Below are 14,461 nucleotides of genomic sequence, written 5' to 3' on the forward strand. Positions count from 1 at the left end.
CACAGACTGACATATCCTGTGACACGCCTCTTCCGGGTGATGCCACGCCCCCTAAACCAGATCGGGGCAAAAGTCTGAAATTGAAAAGATACATTCTGAAAATGAAAAAAAGATTTGCTCTCTAAGAGTTAAATATATCTTAATCGAGTTGTGTCTAAGACAGCTGATCAACAACATTTATAGAAAAGCTTCCAACATGTTGCTGATGCATTTTATGTAGACCACTTCAATTCCAGTTCCCCACATCAATATAAACAACAAACATTTCACAAATGATATTCTGTATTTTATTCAGGAATAAAAAATAGCTTTTCATAATGAATATAAATAGACTAATATATACATTTGTTTTAGATATTTCAAAAGTAGACGTCTCATTTTCAAAAATATACATTAGAGTAAAATCATTTTGAACAGGTTTCTACAAAATGCTTTTGGACACGAAACCAAAAAGCCAGAGAGGTTCGTGTGTGTGTGTATTCAGGTCTCAGACTTTGAGAGACATTGCAGACCCGGCAGCCTCCAGCGACGGGCACTGCCCTGGATCCTCAGGTCCAACCATTCCCGCTGAGCAACCCCCAGAGCTACACTGGGAGCACAAAGGACAAACCGCAGGAGTTGCTATAGATCATCACAGCAGATTTTCTCAGAACTTATACCCTTGACTACTTTAAATAAGCCCAGTGTAAAAATAGGCCACGTGCTTCGAGGACATAGGGGTTCTCCTTCACTACTGGGTCCATGTAAGTTAAACGTACAGCCATCAGTTGTTTAAAAAAGCCAAATACTAATTTACAGCAGGGCATGAATACTAACATTTCAATAGGTACTGAAAGACAAAAACAACAACACTTTTGTTAGCCTAGAACCAAAGGGGTGTTGATGATTAGCTCGGAGATCGACGTTAGTTTGTGCTCTGTCTCAAAACATCCCAGGTCTCCTTGCAAGATGTCGCACCTCTTCATCTATTCACATTCATCATAGCGTGCACCTGAATTGTCCTCTTCGGCTTAAAGATGGCCTAAATCAGGCCATCAGGGCCTAAACCGGTCATTTGCTGCGATTTCGGTCTTTTTTTGGCGATCGCCACAGAGCTAAAAAACTGAAATGACGGTGGTGCAAAATCAAGTTATTTTGAGTGCACACTCAAAATAATAAAATGCTGAGGTCAATGTTAACAGGTATAGTACCTTATGGCTCAATAAAGTACACCCCGTGACTCACTCTCAATCAATCAGAATGCCGATTTCATCTACTGCATTAAAGAGGTTATTGGAAAGCTGTTATGTAATTCTAAAAATAGTTTGAGAATTGTTTTATTGTTGAAATAAATCAAATAAACCATTTATTTGCAATACCAAAAATTGTTAGCGGTCGAGATGATTCAAAAGAGAAGAGGGTAAATTACACTGTTATTTTGAAGTACAGACCAGTTTACAGGATATTGTCTGACCGTTGTGGCGGAGTGAAAATCTGTTCAAATATTGTTAAAAATAGCTACTTTGAACTTATAGGTAGGCTGGAACACTTTACATGTCAGGCGTTACATCTAAATTACGGACATTTTGTTTTATAAAAAAAACTATTCTGTTGATAATGTTGATTCACTGTTAAACTCACTTTTTATTTTAACTAGTTACACATCTTCTAAAGGGAGGGACAGGCCTGGAGTTTGATTCATATTCCAAGCCATATCAGTGAGGAATCAAAAATATACCTTGGAGCAAGGTAAGGCTCTCCAGGGCTGGAAGGGTTCACTGCAGGGACGTCGGCCGCCACAACGGACGGGTTAGACAGAGTCAGGTTCTCCCCCTCCACACACCTCAGGTTGGTGATACTGCTCCCCACTGCTGCATCAAGGCGGTCTCTGCTCCTTTTGGTCGGGCCTGCAGAGGCCCACATCGAGGTTACTGACACTCACCCTACCCATCTTTTATCAAACCAATCACCACGTCTGTTTAAATGAATTGAATGCTCATTAGGTTTGCTCAGCTGAATGGATGACATTATGATCCACCTTGAAATGTCTCCCTCACACCGCTTAATGCCATACACTTAATTCAAAGACAAAACATGTACTTAATATATAGATAAGTTAAATAACATTTAACTTACATAACATATTAGGCTACCTAACGGTGGGTCAGACAGTGTGAGGCAACAGAGGATGTCGCATGTGTACACACTGTAAAGCCCTCATTTGTAATTTTGGGCTCTACAAAATAAAATGAATTGAATCAAGAATGATTGAAAAAAAGTTTTAAAAAGTGTCATCAAAACACAGACAAGTGCAGTAACAAGTGGAATGCTTCAAGTTTGAGTTGAGAATGCGTCAGATGTTGAAAATTGTAGCTGATTGATGTTGGAGCAGAGCCCCAGTGAAGGACACGTGCACGTCCTGCCCTGTGCAGCCAGCACGGAGGTCACATTAAAGAAACCTTTGTTTCCCGTCCTGGATTAGTGTCGATGGTCTTCACATAACTACTTTGTGTACAGTAAAGAGCCCTGGTTGACCGCATCTACTTTACATAAGCAGGAATATTAAGTGTCAGTGAGGTTTGAAATATGGCTGGATGTGATACTCACAGCAGCGCGTGAAAGGCTCCCAGGCTCTGGACTGCAGGTACGGTCTGGCCTGTGGCTGCTGGAGCAGACACACCACTGCTGAGTCCACTTGTTGAAAAACTCTGCAGACAGAGAGAAGGATGAGCCGACCCACTAACACAAAGGGATGTGGAATATGAAACACAAGACCAGGTTTTCTTCACCGCGGCGTTTAAAATATCTGCAACAGGGTTCACAAACTACAATTTTAGGATTTAGGATAGTGAGTATGTTTCAGCTCTTTTTACATAGCCTGTACAAGGAGCTTGGATTGCATCACATTTGTTATAGATCATCTATGCTGAGTACATATGCTGAATATCAGAGTACCTGAGGCTGAGCAGCCGTTGGTGGAGTTCAGCCGACAGGCCGTATTTGTCTGACTGGATCAAGTCTCTGATGGAATCAAAGTCCTGCTTCAGCTGGAGGGCTCCTTGCACACTGAGGAGGAGCGACAGGACACAGCATTTGGGTTGTCTAGTCTTTTAGTCCAGGTAGAGTCTGAGGTAAGTTAGGTAAGCAGATTTGAACAGATGGGATCGAAACCACAGGAAGGGATGTGCACTCATGTGTAGGCTGGATACCTTTAACGATTAGCCTACAGTGCCCACCACCAGGGCTTCCTAGACTGATATTCTTACCGTGTAGACATCGATGCATGACAGTATGAACTAAATGTACCTGAATTTGATCTTCTGTTTCAGGATGTGTTCCATCCACGCCTCCATGAAAGCGGTCATTGTTATACTGAGCGCTTGGATACGGGCATCATCAGACAATGGTGCCACCCCCTCTAAAACCTGACCGATCACAGTCTGAGCTGCCAAAGACGCGTACTCACTGGGACAACTGGGAAAACCTGTGCAAACAGAGGAATACACAATGGTCAGTACAAAGTCAAATGTACCAATAGTCGGGTGGGACATCCCTGGAAGCCCACCACTTTGGTTTTGTAAAACAACTTTCTTTTGAAAAAAATGCTGCATACATAAACTATATTGTTATATTTATTTTGTATTCTCATTATTTTGACCAACGCATCAAGCTGCTGCGGAGTGGGTGCTACATGGGATTGTTTGTTGTAGTGCCTTACTAAAGAACATGCGAGTTAAAGTGTGTGTGAGTGGAAGAGTGCAGGCTGCTCTGCAGGGTCATCAGCACGCGGCCTTCATCAGCAGACCAAACATGCAACGCACTCCTCATCGCTCCCATTCAAAGACCTTGAGAAGGTCATCTGGGCCTTCATGGTGTCCATGGGACAGGTACCCAGGAGGAATTATGACTCAAGGTCTGGATATAAATGCCACCGCTAGACGCACTCTGGTTGAAATTACACAGCAATTTTAGATCATTTTATCTGCAAGTTTTTAAATCCATCTGCATTAGTCATTTTAACTATTTGCATATAGTTATGTTTGCATACGGGGTTAATTAGTTTCCTGCCTTATTTTGATCAGTTGCTCTGTGAGTGGTGCGTCTCCATGATCTGTAGGTGCGCCGCGCCTCCCCTTCACAAGCCTGCAGTGGTGGATGGACAGGAGGCAGTCCGGGGTTCGGGCAGCAGAGGTCGACGGGCAGGTTTGATCTCCAAGTATTTCAAACAGTTTTCAATTACCGAACGTTTTTACAAATCCACCTGACAACTATATATTACACACAACTATATGTGTGTAATATACAACGCTCCTTATAACAAGCCAAAGAATGTGTTCATTGGACATTGTCAATGTGTCTTTCAGGTGGAGTCCTGTATGCACAAATGACCCTTAGAAGTGAATGTACTGTACATTTTACATACAGACCCATCCAACATGGACTGGTGTTCCTCTGATAGAGGATGTGTGTCTGGTGGTAGTGAGTTTCTACATGGACTGAGCACTAACAACAGTACCGGTCCTGAGACTGGGTCTCCAGTGTACAGCAGAAGGCATAGTCTGTTCAAAGATCTCCCCTGACATCCGCTTGCAGTCGCTGGAGAAGGTCTTCAGCACCAGAGAAGAGAAGGTCTGGTGGAAACAAGAGTGGCATCACCATCAGTGACTTCCACATTCTTTGGTTTCAATGCCACATATATGCTGGCAGAATGGAAGAAAGTTGAAAATACCACGTCTGTTTGAAACATTATGTTGTGCTAACTTTATGAAATTTTTAGATGCAATGCTTTCATTGAGTGTTTCAGATGATCACACACAGACAATTTCAGCCTCCATATTAAAATGTCTTCAATAATTTACAATTGAAGGAATTAGGAGATATATATGGAGCCAAATCCAGGGCAAAAGTTTTGTTCATTTAAAAAACAAATGTGAACCGGTTTTGTTGTTGAACATTGAAAAATACAACAATGTATTCAAAATTAAAATAAGTGGACTAAGAACTATGGACTATATATATATTTTTTTTTTCAATCTTCACATATATATATTTTTATATATGTATTTTTTGGATATTCATGTATATTTTTCGGTTGCACATTTTATATTTTCAGATTCAAATCGTATCGACATTCAAACAGAGCTGATAGAATTCTCTCTCATTCTAGCACGAACAGTCCTTTGCTATAGTGGTGTTAAACTTAGGGTAAGCGGGACAGGTCACCTGCAGCTCGGATAGAGTCGTGTCCAGGGCCACGAGTTGCTGCATCAGCAGAAGCTGGTTGTGGCTATGAAGAGTGGAAGGCTGCTTCCTATCCAAATTCATCTTCAGGGTCTTCGTCTGATGCACCATCATCTCTATTGACTCTCTCAGCCCCTGCAGGGAAAGAACACATGACAAAGTCTTTTACAAACTGGTGAGGATTTCATTTCAGGGCGAACCGTGTGACTAGGGAACAGAAATAGAATCCCTTAAAGCTTGATAACATCCACATGTCACTCTATCCTGAGGGCAGTACAGGAGTACTATAGTCTTGTGTCTTCAAGTTCACTGTTGTGCACATGTCTAGTCATTCCTGTAACTTAAATACACGTTATGCTTGATATAAATGAGTAACCTACTTTGAGGTCTCCCTGTGTGATGAGCAGGAACTTGTTGAGGCTCCATGAAGAGAGGAACTGGTGGGCCTTGGACATGACCCAGACCCTGGACAGCTGCACTGTGGCTAACACCAAGCTAACCGTGATTCTATGGAGAGGCAGCCTGGAAGGGGAGATGCTAGAAGAACCTGAGAGGGAGAGAGGGAGTAACGGCTCAATGGACGAAGATCTAACAATGTAAGCAATACATGAAATCTCGAAGGAGCAGTGCAGTTGTTGCACCCTGGTCACAGCTGGCCTGGGCTACATGTTATTGGCCTCAGCAAAGGGTTCATTATTCCGGACAGTTTGGCAGAGCTCCAAAAGGCGGCTTCATAATTTTTCTCAATGGTGCCTGAAGATGAGCTTGGGCTGGGACGGTGGTGTCTCAGTGATGGATCGGGGGACATTGCAGGACGGGATGCTACTGCTGGGATTCAGAAGCTTGGACAGCCTACCAGTCACCATCTCCTCCTCCTCTTCTTCTTCTTCTTTTCTCCATGATATGAACACAATTCACTTTTTTTTTAACTAGGAGTTGAGTGCAGTTATTTTGCTGTTATTTTCACTAATGGAATATATAATATATATATATATATATATATAAACTTTGAGGCTATCTTTCAGATCTCCTTGCCATACCTTTTTATAAAACCATTTTCATTTGGTACAATTTCTTCTTTATCTCAGTGACTGTTGCATTTACAGCCCTGGTTATTGTGAAGTCTAGTTAGTGATGGACAGGTGTCACTGTGGATGGTAGCTGCTGTCATCCGTGTGTGAGTGGATGAATGGTGATATGGAAGAGATTACAAAAGAGAAACATGTAACATACTGGGGTATTAATTATGCTAAATTACAATTGTCATGAACGCACCTCATTTATGCACACGTGCCATTTACCTAAAGTCAAGAACATTTGCTGTCTCGGACGTGGCTCTATAAGACGACTGTGGGACAAAAAGTAAGAGGAAGGTGCTAACACACAGCAGAAATGTCCCTGCGTGTTCCTACCTGACTGAAGGCAGCTCAGAGAGGACAGGAGAGGAGGGGGGAGCCGCAGGAGGTGCTCCATAGTCAACGACATCATCACATTTGCATCTTGCTCCGATGGCGGCGTTGCAGAGTTGCTACTCTGACTCACAGGGGAAAGACACTTGTCCTTCAGAGCTGAACCTAAACTTCTGCACACCTCTAAAGAAAGACAACATGACAAATATCAAACAGAGGGATTCAGTAGTATGTGCCGAGTGAAAACCACTAATCCAAGATGGCTACAACGCACTGTAGTGGGGAAACCAAAACACTGCATCACAAACACGAAGGCTAAACGAGACGGCACAAAGATGTACTTATGTTCCCGCTGAAAGGACATGCGTGTGTGTGTGTGTGTGTGTGTGTGTGTGTGTGTGTGTGTGTGTACCAACCATAGTCCCACTGAGCATGTGCTGTAATAACTAACAGATGGAGACAGAAGTCATCCAGCATGGTGCTGCACTCCTCTGGAACCAGATCTACAACAAACATCAACAAAGACCCAAAGCATCATGAAGACAATTCCACTGACAAATGGTTACATTGAGTGTATATTTTCTAATGGCATATATATATATATATATATATATATATATATATATATATATATATATATATATATATATATTTATATATCTCAATCTGCCAAGATAAGTCCCAAACAGACACCTCTAATATATATTGTCATTGTAAGATGAGGGCTTGTTCAGAACTGAGCCATGAGGAAGTGTCACTGGAGCGACGGCCAAGCCCTGGGACACACACTTCTAGGTCCACCATGTGGTGCCATGGGGCCCAGAAATACATATTCTCGTTGAAAAGCTTTGCTTTTAAACACTTAAGAAACAGGAGGTCTTAAAAATCTCTTTGCAGCCCAATCAAATAGTTTACTTGATGTTCAACGCAGTAGTCCATTTATAGGAGATATGAGTTCACAGATGACAACAATCCATCATCTGTAGCAGAAGTTGCTTGGGGGCTTTTTTGTGGTCTCCTGGATTCTCAGCTGTTCTGGTTTGTACGCCCCCTGGTGTTTCTGAGAATAATGCCACTGAAGGATAAAGGCTGTGGACGTCTATGAAGAAACGCTTCACAATTCATTCATCTCCTCACCAGTCTTGGAAGCCCGACTCAGCCTGTGCAGGATCTGGAGGCCCCCGTGTTTGTCTTGGAGGTTGATGCTCCCCTCGCGGTTTCCTGCTTGGGGCGCATGCAGCTGCAGCCACAAGGCCTTGCTGCAAAGGGTCCACAGCAGGCTGCGGTACTGTCCGAACAGATCCACAAACAACAGAGACTGACCCAGGTCCAACCACTGGACCGAAGGAGGCCAACGAAGACTGTCCGGCTCCACTGCGGTCTCCTCATTTGCCACGTCTGCATCCCTCCCGGTTCCTGGGCTGAAGGACACAACACAGCAGTTAGTACACATGGACCTAGAGTGTGGTCACATGAAGATCAACACAACACATATCTGAACAAGACCTGGAACCCCTTAAGCGCACAAGAGTTTGAGCTGTTGGTATAGAAAACTCCAAATAAGTGGATGTGCGCTGAAAACCTGTTTTATGTAAAAAGGTATTTGCGCAGCTCTGTAAATAACTTTAAATGACTTACATTACATATGATACATTATATCAACAGAATAACAGAGAATAACTGCACCAGATATGCTAGTATAGTTTTATATATCTACTAAGTTAATATGGCTGATAACACAAATATTTGGAATAAGACCCAATTCAGAATAGCCAAACCGATGTTTGCATTACCCATATAAAATTTGGAATATTGAGATATTATTTTATGCTTATTCGTACGGATGTGAAGTCAATGTTCTAACTAGCATCTGTGTTTTGTGTCACATCTAAACCTCAGGGCTAAACTTATACAAGGAAAGACATTTTCAGCTGAATCAACTTTAATGTCCACAATGTGTAAAATGCACTAAAAGCGGATTCCAGATATATAATATACTGTTGTTCATGCGAGCGAGCCAGAGGAGGAGGGCCGGGAGGCGGCTGTCAATAGAGCACCAACAGCGGCTGGGTGGTGTTGGCGTTACCGGACAGCAGCTTCTGACCTGGTTGGTAGTTTCAATTCAGCACATTCCTGCTGAGGTCCTTCCACATTTCGGACGTTGCTCGGCTCTGACCTGTGACCAATCCGGCCCATTGAATCAGCGGAATTCATCCTGGGAGCATTTAAAATCATCTGGTCGGTCCTTCCGTTTGGTGATAGCACATCTGTCCTGGCATCTGGGAGCAGTGGTTGAGGTGGAGCCTCCGGGGCCGGCGTATGGGACACCAGTGGAGCCAGCAGGTCATTGGAGGAAACTAGCACCTGAAACAAGAGCTCTACACAGGAAGGGTCCTGTTGGCAAACCCCTGACGGAGGCGGGGCTGAGGGGTGCTGGGGGGTGCTGGTGGTGGAGGGGGGTGAAATGGTCTGCAATATTTGATGGTTATCTAAACTTTCTAGATTTGTTCGACCCAAGTCCAAAGCTTCCATGGTCTGAATTAGACCCGTGTGGGATGTGTGTGTTTGGCACTGGTTGGTTTGGGCCTGGTTAGAGCCCTCGGGTCTGCTTTGGACCAAAGTGGCCTTTGCTAACAGAGGATGGTGGTGCTCAAAGACAGTACTGTCCAAATGAGGCTCAGGGATGTAAACAGTTTTGTGACACGTGTGACTAGACGATGACCGCTGATGAATCAGAGAGGAAATGTGCTGCAGCTGCTCCCAGGACCACTCGGGTCTTAGTGCAGAGGTCCCAGAGCTGGATCTGGGCCCCCGGCTAACGGCTTTAACAGAACATGCGTAGGCCTCGTGGTTGGTGTGGACCTGACAGACGGGACAGCTCTGCTCAGAGGCACAGCTGTACAGCTGCTTGGCTACCATGTCTGCTTGATGCACCGCTAAAATCCTCATCAGCTCTTTGACGGTGAAGGCAGCAGGGTGTCGCCCTCTGCTGTTTGGAAGACTACAGTCCAGTGTGGACAACTGCGCCCGCTGTAATGCTGCAGTCCTCAGCTGGGCGGTGCTGCGCTGCACTCTCTGTTCTCCCACTGCCTGGTTGTACAGGTCTGTTCCAGCTAAAATATCCTCCAAGACGTCTCTCGGCACAGAGTCCAATTCGGCCTGGGCTACGGCACACAGAATGACATGCACGTAACGTTCCATCAAAACCAGTGCCTGCAGACCGAGTAAGTCCAGAGTCTGTTTGATTTCCCCCAGCAGCCGGCTGTGCTGGACCAGAGCTGGTCTGAGGTAATGGTCAGAGCGGACCTTTGAGAAGAGACAAGACCAGTGGTTGAGATGGACCCGCAGCTCCTGACTCAGGGAACCGAGACCAACGCTGGATGAAGGCCAGCAGGACGGTGTCTGGGGAGGAGAGCAGAATGCTTGTGTTACTGGTATCATTTCTAATCGGTACAAACAAGTGCACCCGATACTGTACCCTAGTCCAGGTAAGAAGCCAGAGGTCATAATGAAGAAAATCATAAAGAAGCTTTTTAACGGGTTCCTGTAGTTCATCCGTACCTGCTGGAAGGTCCGGTGGGACTCCTCCAGGAGGTGGCTCATTCTGGACACGTAGGCTGCGGCTAGGCGAGCCCTCCTGCTGTACTCGTGTATGAAGAGCAGCAGGGAGCGCTGCTCCAGCAGCCTCCACAGAGCCGTGTAGTGCGCCTGTAGGACGGAGGAGGAGGGCCGCAGGAGAACACCCACCTCGGCCGGGACACCTTTAACACACACCTGGAGGAAGAGAGAGGAGGGTTTGAAACGATGACATCTGTTCAAATTATGACAATAGTTATTCTCCCTAGTCACCCCAATCACCTTTAAAACTGGAGTTCTTTATTTTACCAACATTTCATTTTATCCTTGTGTCACTTCTTTATCCAATTGTAAACATAAAGTGAAACAACAGCTGCTAACAACTCTCCTAACTGACAGATCTACAACATCTTTGTCACATGGAACCATGTAGCCCACAGAATGGTCTGGTTTCCAAACCATCGTTAAAGTCTCACCTCAGTCCAGTATTAACATCTAAAGCAATTATTTAGTCCACTGTGGTCCTTGTATGTTCGCTTGCATCAATTTCAACTTACCCTTCAAAGATTTGTATGAAGTTCTGGGTAAAACACGCTTGTTTAAATTACATTATATTTTGACCTCCAATGTAATGGGCTCATCCTTGGGTTCAAGCACACGTCAGCGCGAAATTTGAAAATTCCCTCATGTCGTTCCACAGTTTACGATGCTGATCACAACGTCTCCGAGGACGACACACAACTCGTATGTTTAGTCAAAACGACAATGAGGGAACTCGTGCAGTGGTGAGATCAAAACGCGTCCAATATGAAATCAGAGAAATAAAATGTGTGTCCTTTGTTTATCACAATCATGAGGTAATCACACACATGAACACCTTCCCTGCACAGAACCCACCTGTGGAGATCCATTGAGAGCCCGGCTGACCGGCCGCCACTGGGGGGCCACGGTCAGAAGAGCTTGTTGCAGATGCAGCAGACGTGCAGAGGAGCGGGACACCAGATTGTGAGCGACCACAAAATGTCCCTCTGCCTCTTCCTCATCCTGACTGCGCCCGTGGAACAGCCACTTGAGACTGGGGTTAAAGGTGCTTCTGAGTAAAGACTCAGCTCGCTGCATGGAACGCGAGAGGGACCTCTGAAACCAGGAACCTGGGGAGACCAAACAGGAGGACAAAGTCTTCATTGACCATTAGCTCATCAACTGGAATTTTCAGCAGGTGCTGGACATTGATATTTAATATCTGTATGAGTTCTAAAACCCTTTTGTTGGTAGTGACCAATGCAAAACGATGTCCCTCTCTTTACCAGAGAATGCAGCGTACAAAAGCCACGGAGGAGCTGCTCACAGCTGACATAATAGATAAAGAATCGTTTAGTTTGCAGAAATATTCCAAAGTCGCAGCTTGTTGGACATCACCTGTATCGTATTTCCTGTTAGTATGGCGCAGTAATGCATGGTGATTTGTGACACTTTGCATGTAGTACATCCTGTATAAATGCAGTGTGTAGTAGGATGTGGGACAGAGATATGTGCCATCGTCTAATCAGAGCGGGACTCGATGACTTTGTCTTCATTTGCTGCCGTCACGTGTACACAGTACCATTAGTGGTCAGATCCTCGTTCACCATGCAGGAGGTCCTCTGAAAGACACAAAGGGACATCATCAATCACTCAATACGTTTCCTAGAAGAAACCTTCCATCACTGCTATACCAATTCAGTTAAACAATTTGGTCACGCCTCAAAATGTTGCAAAATTGTTTTTTCTGAGACTGATTCAACTTTTCAAAAACTAATGTTTGAAAACTGTTTGGCCAACAATATCCTGCAGGTATGGAATTTAGCTTCACAGGACAGTTTGACCACGTCAGCGCTGTCCTGTACGGTGTCATCTGTAAAGCTTGGCGCCGCAGTTGTAATTTGATCTGGGTTTGTCAATGTAAACTGGCCCCTCTCTATTATTACCATTAATAGACAGATATGGCATCACATTAACAGGTATAAGGATCTTTTACTAAACTAACCTGCTCCTTTTCTGAACAGATGGACTCAGAATTCTCCCGGTCTGGAGGAGAAAGACAAATAAATACCACAATCCTCAGACAACATCAAAACAACATGAACGACACTATCGCCACTGGACCAAGCAAGACCAGATCTTAGATTACTTTCCCACCTGCTGTCGGCACAGGTTCTCCACCAGGATCTGTCAGAATCTCTTGGTGGCTGTGCTCCATCACAGAACATTGTAGCTAAGCTGTGAACAGACAGTTTGGACATCCTTAGCTGCACGATACATTTCTCTTCTCCAGTCCTCCAATCAGTGCTTTAACACCACATGTCACCATTGGCAGTGTGAGGTGCTCCCTGCCCATCAGTGACTGACATTCACACGTCATAGGCGCAGCTACAGGGGGGCATTTGGGTTTAAGCGTCTCGCCCGAGGACACAGCGACATGGAGCCAGGGATTGAACAGACGGTCCTCTTGTTGTGGTGCTCTCCACTGAGCCAGTGGCTTGGTAACAAATGTAAAAATGAACATGCTGCACAGCAATGCTGTGTTTGATCACAGTCATATCATTTCATTCAGCATAAAAATCACATGAAGTCTGCAGGTGCCTCTTTAAAGTTGACACGCTTGACAAAATGACAAATTTGAGGTACTTTTTCTGGAGTACTTCCATTGTATGAAAATGTCTTTCATAGGGAATCGGTTTTTCTTTTTACTTAATGTCATAATATCACAACTTAAAGTTAATGGTCACAGATGACGCATTGTTATGGATAAAACCACCAAAACATTATATAAAAGTACTTCGCATTAACTTTTCCTCGCTCCACACCAGCACCCACCAGGAGGACCGTCACCGTACTCGTCGTGGTGCATCTTTAGATAATCGCCACGCCGAGTAAAGGACACAAGTACCTCTTCCACGAGAGATCGCCAGTCTCAGTTTTGGGCTCGGCCTTCCCTTCTGCCCGAGATGTGCCTTCGCATCACCGAGGCGTACCGTTAACGGTTGGGGCTCCCAGGACGGACGGACCCGGTGCAGGTCTCGATGAGCGGGGGGCGGAGGAGACGGGGGTCCCCCTGCTGTTCAGCATCGTCAACACATTCTCACCGGACGACTTGACGGAATAATGGTTGGACCACTAACTTGTCTTCACTCAGTTGGTTTATCCAGTTACAGTCTCAGCAGCAGCACATTCAGCCCATTTAGATACGACCAACCGTATCTTTTTTATCCGTATCCAACTGGTTGCATTCATTACATGCCGTCAGTGAAATGGCCGCCGAAAACCAAGTATCTTATTATTGACTTACTCCTTTTCGAAGATTGACTTGTTAATCCACTGCTCACGAAGGCAGTGCGGTTTAAAATAGCATCTGCTAACGACGCCAGAAAAACAGCAAACACCGGATATCGTAGCAGCCAATCACGACAAAGCGTGCACGGTTGTTATGACGTCTATTTCTTCTTCGTGTGTCGGTGGACGTCCGGCGGACCACACGGCGCTCGCCCGTTGCTGCCCCCAGCGGCCAGTGTCAGGCTGCACGTCAGGTTCCTCATTCTAGAGGTGCAGGTGTCACATAAAGCATTGCTCTTTGTGTGTTAGTTGCTTTGAATTAGTAGGTAAGCACCCAATGTCTCAGCGCGGTCAACAAGTGAAAGGCTTCTTTCAATCCCTAAATAATGATTGATGTGGTTTATTTATCGCGTTTTAAATAGACAAACAATAACAGCCCTGCTTTTCCTTTTCTCCCTGTTTCTGCTACACAATTCTTTTTACTTGGACATAAACTTTATTCATCTCAAGGGGACTGGTTGTAAAGCAGTTACAATGTAGAAAAAAGTGCAAATAAAACAAAATATAAACAAGTTTATCAATAGGGTATGACTAAAGCAAATGTTAATATGCAAGACATGTAAACATGTTTACAGTAAGTGTCATTCAAATAAACTGGATAACAGCGGTGCCAACTTTTGATCCTAGGCTGGAGTGAAGATAGAACTATTTCAGATTTTACATATGTATTCCGATCATTTTTTTATTAGATGACTTCCAAACTCGCCAAACAGCTAAGGAATAAAGTTGTAGCTCAATATGTAGCCGGGTTAGGTTCTAAAAAAATATTCCAAGCTTTGAACATTTCACGGAGCACCAAAAAAATACATCATCAAAATATGGAAAGAACAGGACAGAACCGCAAACCTACCAAGGCCGTCCACCCAAACCGACAAGGCGGACAA

The 14,461-nt window shown here is 44.5% G+C and overlaps 1 protein-coding gene across 6 annotated transcripts; it reads right to left on the minus strand.

The window, feature by feature from the left end:
* Positions 1 to 264: 264 nt before the first annotated feature.
* ccdc142 (coiled-coil domain containing 142) lies at positions 265 to 13,695 on the minus strand. 6 transcript variants are annotated; one of them, XR_013467365.1, is made up of 18 exons: positions 13,135 to 13,695; positions 12,384 to 12,464; positions 12,232 to 12,272; positions 11,809 to 11,848; positions 11,103 to 11,356; positions 10,191 to 10,403; positions 8,734 to 10,031; positions 7,767 to 8,050; positions 7,046 to 7,132; positions 6,633 to 6,812; positions 5,601 to 5,767; positions 5,203 to 5,355; positions 4,048 to 4,610; positions 3,286 to 3,463; positions 2,935 to 3,045; positions 2,587 to 2,687; positions 1,718 to 1,886; positions 265 to 589 (listed from the first exon to the last, which is right to left on the minus strand). XR_013467365.1 is itself a non-coding variant. In XM_040174916.2 (18 exons), the coding sequence occupies exons 2-18, from the start codon at positions 12,442 to 12,444 to the stop codon at positions 481 to 483; spliced, it is 3,489 nt and encodes a 1,162-aa protein (XP_040030850.2). In that variant the 5' UTR covers positions 12,445 to 12,464; positions 13,135 to 13,695; the 3' UTR covers positions 265 to 480. The 6 variants fall into 6 exon arrangements, 5 of the variants coding, with proteins under 5 accessions (XP_040030850.2, XP_040030846.2, XP_040030848.2 ...); XM_040174916.2 differs by having other exon boundaries at positions 4,496 to 4,610; positions 8,806 to 10,031; XM_040174912.2 differs by having other exon boundaries at positions 4,496 to 4,610.
* Between the last annotated feature and the right edge of the window lie 766 nt (positions 13,696 to 14,461).

The sequence above is a fragment of the Gasterosteus aculeatus genome, chromosome 4 (genome assembly GCF_964276395.1).
Source record: "Gasterosteus aculeatus chromosome 4, fGasAcu3.hap1.1, whole genome shotgun sequence".
NCBI lineage: Eukaryota > Metazoa > Chordata > Actinopteri > Perciformes > Gasterosteidae > Gasterosteus > Gasterosteus aculeatus.

Coding starts and splice junctions, on each gene's coding strand:
- ccdc142 (XM_040174912.2), bottom strand. CDS start 12,444: ATGGAGCACAGCCACCAAGAGATTCTGACAGATCCTGGTGGAGAACCT. Junction 3,464..4,495: donor GAGACCCAGTCTCAGGACCG/GTACTGTTGTTA, acceptor CTGTTTGCACAG/GTTTTCCCAGTTGTCCCAGT. Junction 2,688..2,934: donor CAACGGCTGCTCAGCCTCAG/GTACTCTGATAT, acceptor CTCTGTCTGCAG/AGTTTTTCAACAAGTGGACT.